The 13,420-nt window shown below is 40.1% G+C and overlaps 1 protein-coding gene across 6 annotated transcripts in view; it reads left to right on the top strand.

The window, feature by feature from the left end:
• Cfap61 (cilia and flagella associated protein 61) overlaps positions 1-13,420 on the top strand; it is a 278,785-nt gene that overhangs the window by 220,499 nt on the left and 44,866 nt on the right. For all 6 annotated transcript variants that reach the window (XM_021156893.3, XM_085833584.1, XM_021156892.3 and 3 more), the window contains one exon: positions 519-724. In XM_021156893.3, coding sequence (XP_021012552.1) covers positions 519-724 — 206 coding nt within the window. The remainder of the gene's footprint in view (positions 1-518; positions 725-13,420) is intronic.

Genomic DNA, 13,420 nt, shown 5'->3' with positions numbered 1-13,420 from the left:
CAAACTAAAAGATCATCTACAGACTGTCTGGGGTGTATCCTGTGGGCTTCCTCCTGGGAACTGAGTTATTATCAAAGGGCCACCCTCCTTCCCAAACCTTGACACCAGGTTTTACCTTTTATCTGTGTCTTTTAAGTATTCTCTAAAACAACTGGAAATCCTCGTGATCACTTTGACCAAGATGTTTTCAAAATGGCTTGGTGAAATGTGACACTTCAAACCTACCATACCTAGAAAAAGGGACCCAGTTCCTTTACTGAGTAAGATACTGAGCTATAGACAATTGGTGGCCACCCAGCAACTAATTTTAAAGCTTAGAACAATCTAATGACAATTTAAAATGTGGTAAGGAACATTTTTGTCATGAAAAAGTTGTTTCTGACACTTCAATAACTATTGTTTGCAACAAGCTAGATCTTGTCCATTATACTTGAAAAAGTAATTGCCAAAATAAAGTTCCCCAAGTTGAGGGATGTTCTGGATATTGTTTTCCTAATCCAATTCTTATTCTCCCCCAGGGTTCAGATGTAGTGACAGGTAATGCGAAAAAGGGGACGTACTTCCGACTATACATTAACAACTATAAGTTGGTGGAGGCCATCACGTGCTTTTCAAAGGAGCCTTTCCCATCCTCCAACTACATCCGCTTATTTGGACAACATGAGCAAGTCCTCAACAACCTGTGTACTCGTTTTGATGACAAACTGATCCCAGATCTTTACAGGTACCTGGGGCGTTGACTTTGACTATGGGCACAGATGATTATGTATGTTGTGTGCTGGAGTGGTATGTGTGTGGCAATGCACCAGAGAGAGATACTGGAATCACTGAGAGAAGCTGGGGCAGCCTTGTTACAAAATAATGAATGTCAGACCACTAGCATTGGCTAAAGAGCAAAGGTTCACACAAGGAAGTACACGAACTTAGTTGTGTCCATGCCTGGGCCTGGACCTGGACCTCAGAAGCAATGATATATGATGTTGATGTCACAGAAGTGTGAGATGAGATGATAGTCAAGTCCCTTTCCACACTTGACTGGCAAGATCAGCAGTCTGAACCTAAGGGAAAGACTGGAGGTCAGGATGTAGAAGAATCTGGCCTCATTAGGAATTCCTCAACCATGAGACAGGCTGCTTATGGTCCTAACCTTTTTCCTTCTAGCATGCAGATGAATGATTACTAAAGATGTTGATAAGACAGTTCCTGCCCTGGCAATCTATAGTATAGCCTTTTTCCAGCTCCTTTACAAGGCCCAAATTACCCTGGTATCTAAACTGCACAAAAACCCAACAAAAGGAAAAAGAAAAGCACAAACCAATATTCCTTATGAACATAGATGCAAAATTTCTATGTAAAATATTTGCAAACTAAATCCAAGAACACATCAAAAAGATCATCATGACCAAGTAGGCTTCATCCCAGAGATGCAGGGATGGTTCAACATGTATAAATTGATAAACATAATCTACCTCATAAATAGTCTGAAAGACAAAAACCACATGATCATCTCATTAGATGCAGAAAAGGCCTCTGACAATATCCAACGCCCCTTCGTGATAAAAGTCTTGGTGAGATCAGGGATACAAGGCACATACATAAACATAATGCAGGTAATTTACAGGAAGCTCACAGCCAGCGCAAATTAAATGGAGAGAAACAAAGCTGTCTGCTCTCTCCATACCTATTCAATATCGTGCTTGAAGTCTTAGAGCAATAAGACAACTGAAGTTTAAGGGGATACAAATAGGAAAGAGTCAAAATATCTTCATCTGCAGATGAAATTATTGTATACATAAATGACCCTAAAGACTCCACCAGGAAACTTCTACAGCTGAGAAACACTTTTAGCAATGTAGCTGTATACAAAATTAACACACAAAAGTCAGTAGTAGCCTTCCTATAGACAGACAACAGACATACACAGACGCCAGGAAAGGAATACCCTTCCAGTAGACTGTGTGTGTGTGTGTGTGTGATATGTATACATATGAATATTTATTAAAGGCTCAAATACACACACATATATATGTATATATGTGAAAGATTTATAAAAACTTTATAGTAAGTTTTATCACAGATATGTCAAGTTCTATGAAAATAAAAGTCCCACTGGACTTGGGCAATGCATCAGATCTTATATGAGTCTGGTGAACACTGTCATCTTTGATATTGACCCCAATATTATAGCATAGTGTAGTGGCTATTCCTGGTTGTCAACTTGACTATATTTGGAATGAACTACAATCCAGAATTAGAAGGCTCACCAGTGACCCTTATCTGGAGGCTTGGAGATCCTTATCTGGATCTTGGTATGGAGATCTTGAGCCATAGTGGCTATGGATTCCAGAAGATTAAATCTCTGAGTTTAAGGAGATTTAATCTGGGCTACACCTTTCATCTGGGATTAAAGGTGTGGTGGAACACACCTTTAATCTGGGCTACACCTTCTGCTGGAGACAATATAAGGACACTGGAAGAAGGGAGTCTAGTTCTTGCTCCTTCGCCTGCTTGCCGTGTGAACTGAGTAACTGCTAGATCCTTGGACTTCCATTCACAGCTGCGACTGAACCATTGTTGGGAATTGGGCTGCCGACTGTAAGTCATCAATAAATTCTTTTACTATATAGAGACTACCCATAAGTTCTGTGACTCTAGAGAACCCTGACTAATACACATAGTATAAGCCTCAAATTATTTAGGATGACTTGAGGAAGGCATACCATTTTACAGTAGAAATCCACCCGTGGATGCAGCTGCTGTTTGACAAGGTTAGGAGAATTACTTTCTATCCATAAGCAAGACAAATCACACCCAGTACCTGACACAGAGTCTATAACACAGGACCTGAGTGTCCTTGATACCCACGGGATGACAGCAGCATCAGAACCTTTCTTTCCTCCTAAAATTTTAAATTACAAAATGCCTCATGAAAGCAAAAAATATATATATATGACATTCATGTATGCTTGAGGGGGAATGATACTGGAAATGCATGTGTCTGTCACCTGTGTTAAGGAGTAATTCCTGACAAGGGGCCACTGGAAGCCCCTCTCTGGCTATATGCAGACGGTCATTTGGAAGGCAGCCACCATTTCTAAGTCAGAGTTAGTCATTTGGCTTCCTATGAATCTTTTTTATGTAGGAAGAAATACAGTCTTTGTCCTAAGTTCTCAACTCTACTCTTAAAATGGGAAAACAGCTTCAGGATAACATAAGAAAATAGATTCGGCATGACCCAATGCATCATCATATTCCAAAGCAGGGATGGGCTGGATTTGATCCAAGGGTTGTGGTTTACCAACTGTTATTTCATATGTACATATGTGTGTGTATAATGTTTATATAAAAAATGGTTTCCTAAATAATACTAATTGGTTTTGCCTACTTTTGAGTTGAATCTCCAGTTTGCTATAGAAAGCCAATGTTCTGTTTATTCTGTGCAAGGGAAGTGTCCACACTAATGAACATAGCTGTGGCTCATTAGTTTTTCCCCACCCCCCACAGTGTAGTCCTCCGTTGTTTAACTGTGTCACTATGCACTCATGGATTTTCCTGCAGGTTGCTGTCTTGAGTTCTTTGTGCTGCTAGAAACAGTTCTGTAGCCACAAAGAACACACTTCATGTGTAGGATTTTTCTAAGAGTATCCCAGCCCTGTTACTGTATAATCCTGGCAATCTTCACTTATTCCCAAAGTAGCCATGCCTGTCTATATATCCTTGCATGAGAATTCCTGTCTCTCCATCATACATTGGTTATGCTCAGACTTTAAAGTTAGACTAGTCTGGTCTTATGCAGATGTATCCTCTGGCTTTTCATTATCCTTCTCTGATGAATAACGTATCTAAGTGCCTTTTCATTTGTTGTTAGGACATTTATAATAGTACCTTGTGACCATATGGGTTCTCTTCTTCTTAATAATTCCTAAGAGGGCTGATAGGCTCTGGATGCAAACTTGTGCTGATCATACATTTTTAATGTTTAATCTACTGATTTGAAACTGTTCTTTTCTGTATAATGGCAATTAATATATGTTCTTAATTTAATACAATACCCTCTTCAAAAGTATATTGTATATTTTCTTCTCTTTACTCTTCCAAAAATTTTATAATAAACCCATCATGTTCCATGGACTTGATGGACAGTATATTAGATCCTTGCTTAATTAGGCAAGACTCCATCTTTTTTGATACTGGTTATAACATTATAACATAGTATAAGTATCAATTTATTTAGATCATCTTTCATGGCTTTCGATAAAGTTTTATAATTGTCTCCATAAATAGCTTGCCCAGTTTTTGTCTGACATAATCCCCAGATACTGTGTCATTTTATTGCTGTCATAAACATTTTTATTGGACCAATGAGATGGCTCAATGAGTAAATTGCTTGTTGTGACAACCTGAGTTCAATCCATAGACACCGCACAAAGGTAGAGAGAATAAGCTACATAGAGTTGCCTTCTGACCTCCACACATGTACTGAGACACACATGCCTGCTCATGCATGCTTGCAAGTTCTATCTCTCATAATGATTAATTGACTAATTAATCTTAAAATATCACTGTTGCTGGTTGTTGCTGGTATGGAGAGATGCTCTGAGTTTTTTTTTTTTTAATAGTTCTGTGTCCTGTAAATTTGCTAAAGCAAATTTTAAAAATTCATCCATAGTTTTTAAAAAGATTTTTCACATAGATAAAACTGAAATAATGTCATTTCTTTTCTTACCCAATCTTGACCAATGTATTGACTTAGAATCCTTTGGGTAAATACCCAGGAGTGCTGTTAACTGAGCCACATTGTAGCAAAACCTCCTTGCCAGCTCCCACGTGACTAGACAAGTCCACACCGCTGTCGCTGTCGGTGTTGTGGGTTCTCTTCTGTAACGTTGGAGCACCATTCTGATTTGGATGAGATGGACTCTCAGTGTCACCTTGATGTGCATTTTCCTGATGGCTACTCTGGTAGAATATTTTGTCACACATTTATTAGCCATCTGTGTTTCAGCTTTGGAGAACTATCTGTTTGTTTCATTAGCATTTATCTCTTGAGTTACCTCACCTTTTGGTGTTTAGGTTTTCTAGCTCTGGGTATATTCTAGCCTTTAATCCTCAGTTGGATATGTAGCTAACAAAGGTTTTACTCGCATCCAGTGTGTTTCTGCATGCTACATTGTTTCCTTTGTTGCACAGACCTCTCACTTCTCGAGGTCCCACTTGTCAGTTGTTGCCTCTTCTCGTGAGCAACTGGAGTCCTATTCAGAGAGTCTTTGCCTCTGTGCGATTATCCCTTGAAGTGTCTTCCCTGTTTTATTGTGTTAAAGCGTTTAGTCCATTTGGAGTTGACTTTCATCCACAGTGAGAGAGAGACTGATTTTGGGTACATGGCTCTCTAGTATAACTTGAAATCAGATATGAGGTACTCTGACATTCTTTTTGTTCAGATTGTTTTGTTCTCTGGAGTCTCTTGTACTTCCATATTGTGGCTCTCCCCGCTCTCATGAATCATTAGCTGACACAGTCCACTAGGGCAGTGGGAGCAAAGATGTCTATCAATGAGTCCGGAAGCCCTGTGAGTACGTACAATGAATAAACCACACTGGGACCCACAGTCAGTAGGCAGATCAGCTTCACGTAGGATGACTGAAGCCTTATAAAGTTTTGGGAGACTGAAAGTAGGGACATCCAGGATGGGCAAAGGTCATTAGCTAGGGGTTTAGAGTACTTGGAATGCATCATTAGCACGGGGACCCATTTCAGAACGCTCAGGTGCTGGCTGAACAGGCTTTGTCAGGAGAAAGGAAATTGGTCTTATCAACTAATGGAGGCTGTGTGACTTTCCTCAGTTAGAGGCAAGGATGGGGGCTTAGAATTCCTAGGACAAGAACAGAGAAGGAGAAAACCCCCTAACAAAGAGAGTCTCCCATATTGCCTCAACTCAGAGGCTATCCAGTCGTGGTGGACTTCGACCTTAATTAGCAGAGTTTTCCCACACCATATGAGTTTTAAGATTTATTTTTTAATATTCATATGAAGAATGGCCTGAAATGTTGTTGATGATTTCATTGAATCTGTAGATTGCCCGTGGCTGCTTTCACAAGATTAGATCTTAGATCTTAATAATCCACAATGGGGGTCTGTCCTTCTTCTAAAGTCTCACACACTTCATTCTTTGGTGTTCGGAAGTTTTCATTGTAGGCGTCTCTCACTTTCTTGGATAGGTGTATTCTAAGGATTTCGCTGGTTGTTTTGTAATGTGAGGCCATTGTTAAGGGGTTATTTCCCTGGTTTCATTCTCACCAGGTCTCTCAATTGCATATGCAAAGGCAACTGATTATGCTTAATTTCTAAGCCTGTCATTTTGCTAAAAGATCTAAGAGAGCTTTCTGGGGGTCTTTCGGGTCTCTTATATGTTGAACTATATTTACAAATAAAGTTGCATCGATTCTTTTTTTTTTAATTTTTAATATTTTTATTACATATTTTCCTCAATTACATTTCCAATGCTATCCCAAAAGTCCCCCATAGCGCCCCGCACTTCCCTACACACCCATTCCCATTCTTTTGGCCCTGGCATTCCCCTATATTGTGGCATATAAAGTTTGTAAGTCCAATGGGCCTCTCTTTCCAGTGATGGCCGACTAGGCCATCTTTCGATACATATGCAGCTACAGACAAGAGCTCCGGGGTTCTGGTTAGTACATCATGTTGTTCCAACAATAGGGTTGCAGATCCCTTTAGCTCCTTGGGTACTTTCTCTAGCTTCTCCATTGGGAGACCTGTGATACATCCAATAGCTGACTGTGAACATCCACTCCTGTGTTTGCTAGGCCCCGGCATCGTCTCACAAGAGACAGCTAAATTTGGGTCCTTTCAGCAAAATCTTGCTAGTGTATGCAATGGTGTCAGCGTTTAGAAGCTGATTATGGGATGGATCCCTGGATACGGCAGTCTCTAAATGGTACATCCTTTCATCACAGCTACGAACTTTGTCTCTGTAACTCCTTCCCTGGGTATTTTGTTTCCAATTCTAAGAAGGGGCACAGTGTCCACACTTTGGTCTTCATTCTTCTTGAGTTTCATGCGTTTAGCAAATTGTATCTTATATCTTGGGTATCCTAAGTTTTGGGCTAATATCCACTATCAGTGAATACATATTGTGTGAGTTCTTTTGTGATTGTGTTACTTCACTCAAGATGATGCCCTCCAGGTCCATCCATTTGGCTAGGAATTTCATAAATTCATTCTTTTTAATAGCTGAGTAGTACTCCATTGTGTAAATGTAACATAATTTCTGTATCCATTCCTCTGTTGAGGGACATCTGGGTTCTTTCCAGCTTCTGGCTATTATAAATAGGGCTGCTATGAACATAGTGGAGCATGTGTCCTTTTTACCGGTTGGGACATCTTCTGGATATATGCCCAGGAGAGGTATTGCTGGATCCTCCGGTAGTACTATGTCCAATTTTCTGAGGAACCGCCAGACTGATTTCCAGAGTTGTTGTACAAGCTTGCAATCCGACCAACAATGGAGGAGTGTTCCTCTTTCTCCACATCCTTGCCAGCATCTGCTGTCACCTGAATTTTTGATCTTAGCCATTCTGACTGGTGTGAGGTGGAATCTCAGGGTTGTTTTGATTTGCATTTCCCTGATGATTAAGGATGTTGAAAATTTTTTCAGGTGCTTCTCTGCCATTCGGTATTCCTCAGGTGAGAATTCTTTGTTCAGTTCTGAGCCCCATTTTTTAATGGGGTTATTTGACTTTCTGGAGTCCACCTTCTTGAGTTCTTTATATATATTGGATATTAGTCCCTTATCTGATTTAGGATAGGTGAAGATCCTTTCCCAATCTGTTGGTGGTTTTTTTGTCTTATTGATGGTGTCTTTAGCCTTGCAGAAGCTTTGCAGTTTCATGAGGTCCCACTTGTCAATTCTCGATCTTACAGCACAAGCCATTACTGTTCTATTCAGGTATTTTTCCCCTGTGCCCATATCTTCAAGGCTTTTCCCCACTTTCTCCTCTATAAGTTTCAGTGTCTCTGGTTTTATGTGAAGTTCCTTGATCCACTTAGACTTGACCTTAGTACAAGGAGATAGGAATGGATCGATTCGCATTCTTCTACATGTTAACAACCAGTTGTGCCAGCACCATTTGTTGAAAATGCTGTCTTTCTTCCACTGGATGTTTTAGCTCCCTTGTCGAAGATCAAGTGACCGTAGGTGTGTGGGTTCATTTCTGGGTCTTCAATTCTATTCCATTGGTCTATTTGTCTGTCACTATACCAGTACCATGCAGTTTTTATCACAATTGCTCTGTAGTAGAGCTTTAGGTCCTTCATGGTGATTCCACCAGAGGTTCTTTTATCCTTGAGAAGAGTTTTTGCTATCCTAGGTTTTTTGTTATTCCAGATGAATTTGCAGATTGCACTTTCTAATTCGTTGAAGAATTGATTTGGAATTTTGATGGGGATTGCATTGAATCTGTAGATTGCTTTTGGCAAGATAGCCATTTTTACAATGTTGATCCTGCCAATCCATGAGCATGGGAGATCTTTCCATCTTCTGAGATCTTCTATAATTTCTTTCTTCAGAGACTTGAAGTTTTTATTATACAGATCTTTCACTTCCTTAGTTAGAGTCACGACGCCAAGATATTTTATATTATTTGTGACTATTGAGAAGGGTGTTGTTTCCCTAATTTCTTTCTCAGCCTGTTTATTCTTTGTGTAGAGAAAGGCCATTGATTTGTTTGAGTTAATTTTATATCCAGCTACTTTACCGAAGCTGTTTATCAGGCTTAGGAGTTCTCTGGTGGAATTTTTAGGGTCACTTATATATACTATCATATCATCTGCAAAAAGTGATATTTTGACTTCATCTTTTCCAATTTGTATCCCTTTGATCTCCTTTTGTTGTCGAATTGCTCTGGCTAGGACTTCCAGTACAATGTTGAATAGGTATGGAGAAAGTGGACAGCCTTGTCTAGTCCCTGATTTTAGAGGGATTGCTTCAAGCTTCTCACCATTGACTTTGATGTTGGCTACTGGTTTGCTGTAGATTGCTTTTATCATGTTTAGGTATGGGCCTTGAATTCCTGATCTTTCCAAGACTTTTATCATGAATGGGTGTTGGATCTTGTCAAATGCTTTTTCCGCATCTAACGAGATGACCATGTGGTTTTTGTCTTTGAGTTTGTTTATATACTGGATTACGTTGATGGATTTCCGTATATTGAACCATCCCTGCATCCCTGGGATGAAACCTACTTGGTCAGGATGGATGATTGTTTTGATGTGTTCTTGGATTCGGTTAGCAAGAACTTTATTGAGGATTTTTGCATCAATATTCATAAGGGATATTGGTCTGAAGTTTTCTATCTTTGTTGGGTCTTTTTGTGGTTTAAGTATCAGAGTAATTGTGGCTTCATAGAATGAGTTGGGTAGAGTACCTTCTGTTTCTATTTTGTGGAATAGTTTGTGAAGAACTGGGATTAGATCTTCTTTGAAGGTCTGATAGAACTCTGCACTAAACCCATCTGGTCCTGGGCTTTTTTTAGTTGGGAGACTATTAATGACTGCTTCTATTTCTTTGGGGGATATAGGGCTGTTTAGATCATTGACCTGATCTTGATTCAACTTTGGTACCTGGTATCTGTCTAGGAACTTCTCCATTTCATCCAGGTTCTCCAGTTTTGTTGAGTATAGCCTTTGGTAGAAGGATCTGATGGTGTTTTGGATGTCTTCAGGATCTGTTGTTATGTCTCCTTTTTCATTTCTGATTTTGTTAATTAGGATGCTTTCCCTGTGCCCTCTAGTGAGTCTGGCTAAGGGCTTATCTATCTTGTTGATTTTCTCAAAGAACCAGCTCCTTGATTGGTTGATTCTTTGAATAGTTTTTCTTGTTTCCACTTCGTTGATTTCGACCCTGAGTTTGATTATTTCCTGCTGTCTACTCCTCTTGGGTGAATTTGCTTCCTTTTGTTCTAGTGCTTTTAGGTATGTTGTCAAGCTGCTAATGTGTGCTCTCTCTAGTTTCCTTTTGGAGGCACTCAGAGCTATGAGTTTTCCTCTTAGAAATGCTTTCATTGCGTCCCATAAGTTTGGGTATGTTGTGGCTTCATTTTCATTGAACTCTAAAAAGTCCTTAATTTCTTTCGTTATTCCTTCCTTGACCAAGGTATTATTGAGAAGAGTGTTGTTCAGTTTCCACGTGAAGGTTGGCTTTCTATTATTTATTTTGTTATTGAAGATCAGCCTTAGTCCGTGGTGATCTGATAGGATGCATGGGACAATTTCAATATTTTTGTATCTGTTGAGGCCTGTTTTGTGACCAATTATGTGGTCAATTTTGGAGAAGGTACCATGTAGTGCTGAGAAGAAGGTATATCCTTTTGTTTTAGGATAGAATGTTCTGTAGATATCTGCCAGATCCATTTGATTCATAATTTCTGTTAGTTTCACTGTGTCCCTGTTTAGTTTCTGTTTCCATGATCTGTCCATTGGTGAAAGTGGTGTGTTGAAGTCTCCCACTATTATTGTATGAGGTGCAATGTGTGCTTTGAGATTTACTAAAGTTTCTTTAATGAATGTGGCTGCCTTTGTATTTGGAGCATAGATATTCAGGATTGATAGTTCCTCTTGGCGGATTTTACCTTTGATGAGTATGAAGTGTCCCACCCTGTCTTTTTTAATGACTTTGGGTTGGAAGTCAATCTTATCAGATATTAGAATGGCTACTTCAGCTTGTTTCTTCATACCATTTGCTTGGAAAATTGTTTTCCAGCCTTTCATTCTGAGGTAGTGTCTATCTTTTTCTCAGATGAGTTTCCTGTAAGCAGCAAAATGTTGGGTCTTGTTTGTGTAGCCAGTTTGTTAGTCTATGTCTTTTTATTGGGGAGTTGAGTCCATTGATATGAAGAGATATTAAGGAAAAGTAATTGTTGTTTCCTGTTATTTTTGTTGTTAAAGTTGGCATTCTGTTCTTGTGGCTGTCTTCTTTTAGGTTTGTTGAGGGATTACCTTCTTGTTGTTTCTAGGGCGTGGTTCCTGTCCTTGTATTGGTTTTTTTCTGTTATTATCCTTTGAAGGGCTGGATTCGTGGAGAGATAATGTGTGAATTTGGTTTTGTCGTGGAATACTTTGGTTTCTCCATCTATGTTAATTGAGAGTTTGGCTGGGTATAGTAGCCTGGGCTGGAATTTGTGTTCTTTTAGTGTCTGTATAACATCTGTCCAGGCTCTTCTGGCTTTCATAGTCTCTGGTGAAAAATCTGGTGTAATTCTGGTGTAATTGCCTTTATATGTTACTTGGCCTTTTTCTCTTACTGCTTTTAGTATTCTATCTTTATTTAGAGCATTTGTTGTTCTGATTATTATGTGTCGGGAGGTATTTCTTTTCTGGTCCAGTCTATTTGGAGTTCTGTAGGCTTCTTGTATGTTCATGGGCATCTCTTTCTTTAGATTTGGGAAGTTTTCTTCTATAATTTTGTTGAAGATGTTTGCTGGTCCTTTGAGTTGAAAATCTTCATTCTCATCCACTCCTATTATCCGTAGGTTTGGTCTTCTCATTGTGTCCTGTATTTCTTGGATGTTTTGAGTTAGGATCTTTTTGCATTTTACATTTTCCTTGATTGTTGTGCCGATGTTCTCTATGGAATCTTCTGCACCTGAGATTCTCTCTTCCATTTCTTGTATTCTGTTGCTGATGCTGGTATCTATGGTTCCAGATTTCTTTCCTAGGGTTTCTATCTCCAGTGTTGCCTCATTTTGGGTTTTCTTTATTGTGTCTACTTCCCTTTTTAGGTCTAGTATGGTTTTGTTCATTTCCATCATCTGTTTGGATGTGTTTTCCTGTTTTTCATTAAGGACTTCTACCTGTTTGATTAGGTTATCCTGTTTTTGTTTAAGGATTTGTAACTCTTTAGCAGTGTTCTCCTGCAATTCTTTAAGGGATTTTTGTGCTTCCTCTTTACTGTCTTCTACCTGTTTACCAGTGTTCCTTTGTATTTCTTTAAGTGTGTTATTAAAGTCCTTCTTGAAGTCCTCTACCATCATCAGGAGATATGCTTTTAGATCCGTGTCTAGCTTTTCCGGTGTGTTGGGGTGCCCTGGACTGGGCGAAGTGAGAGTGCTGGGTTCTGATGATGGTGAGTGGTCTTGGTTTCTGTTAGTAAGATTATTACGTTTACCTTTCGCCATCTGGTAATCTCTGGGTTTAGTTGTTGTCGTTGTCACTGTTTAAAGATTGGAGCAGAAGCTGTGTTCCACTCACCAGCAGTCTCAAAATCCTGTGGCGGGGGTCGTGTGTAGCTGGCGGTACCCCGGTGCTGGTCCAGCCGGAAGAGGCCTGTGGTCCTACTCAGGCCGGTTTTCTGCTTCCCTAACTAATGCAGTCTCAGGTCCCGCGCGCAATTGGATTGGAGCAGAAGCTGTGTTCCACTCTCCAGAAGTCTTTAGATCCTGTGGCGGGTGTTGTGGGTAGCTGGCGAGTGTCAGCCGACCCTGCGCCCTAGCGACCGGAAGAGGCTTGTGGCCCTACGTAGGCCGGATTTCTGCCTCCCCAACCAGAGCAGTCTCAGGTCCCGCGTGATTGGACTGGAGCAGAAGCTGTGTTCCACTCACCAGCAGTCTCAAAATCCTGTGGCGGGGGTCGTGGGTAGCTGGCGGGTGTCAGGCGACCCTGCGCTCTAGCTATCCCGGTGCTGATCCGGCTGGATGAGGCCTGTGGCCCTACTCCAGTTGCATTGATTCTTTCTTATTTGTTTTCCTTTCATTTTCTTCTTCTGTCTTCTGTTCTCTAATACATTGAGCACTATATTGAATAAGAGTAGAGGAAGCGGATCCCCTTGTTTTTGTTCCCAATTTTGTTCCCAATGCTTTGAGCTTTTAGTGCTGACCATAGGTTTGTTGTATGAAGCTTGAGTCTGTTGAGATTTATTTTTTCCTCTTTCTAGTTTCTTTATTATGGGATGCCAGGACTTGTCTAAAGCTGTTTCTGAGTCTCTGGAGATGGCAATGTGACTTCTGTCCTGAGTCCACTGATCTGCTGTATTATATTTATTGATTTGTAAATGCTTTCTTTTTTTTTAATGTATGAATGTTGAATCATTCCTGCATCTCTGGAGTGGAGCCAGCGTGATCCTGGTGAGTGACCTTTTGATGCATCACTGGATTTGGCTTGCTAGGATTTTATTGAGAACATTTGCATCTATGTTCACCACAGAAATCTGCCTATAATGTGTTGTTGTTGTTGTTGGGTCTTTTAAGTGGGTTTTGGTGTCAGAGTAACACAGGTCCTGTAAGAGGATTTTGTAGTGTTTCTTCCCTTTCTGTTTTGTGGAATAGTCTGAGAACCCATGGTGTTGTTTCTTCTTTAAAGATGTAGCAGAACTTAGCAGGGAATCCATAAAGGTCTGGGCATTTCA

The sequence above is a fragment of the Mus caroli genome, unplaced genomic scaffold (assembly GCF_978045245.1).
Source record: "Mus caroli unplaced genomic scaffold, Mus_caroli_1 scaffold_2, whole genome shotgun sequence".
NCBI classification, from domain to species: Eukaryota; Metazoa; Chordata; class Mammalia; order Rodentia; family Muridae; genus Mus; species Mus caroli.
The sequence above is the reverse complement of the archived record's forward strand: the minus strand, read 5'-3'. Positions and strand labels throughout refer to the sequence as shown.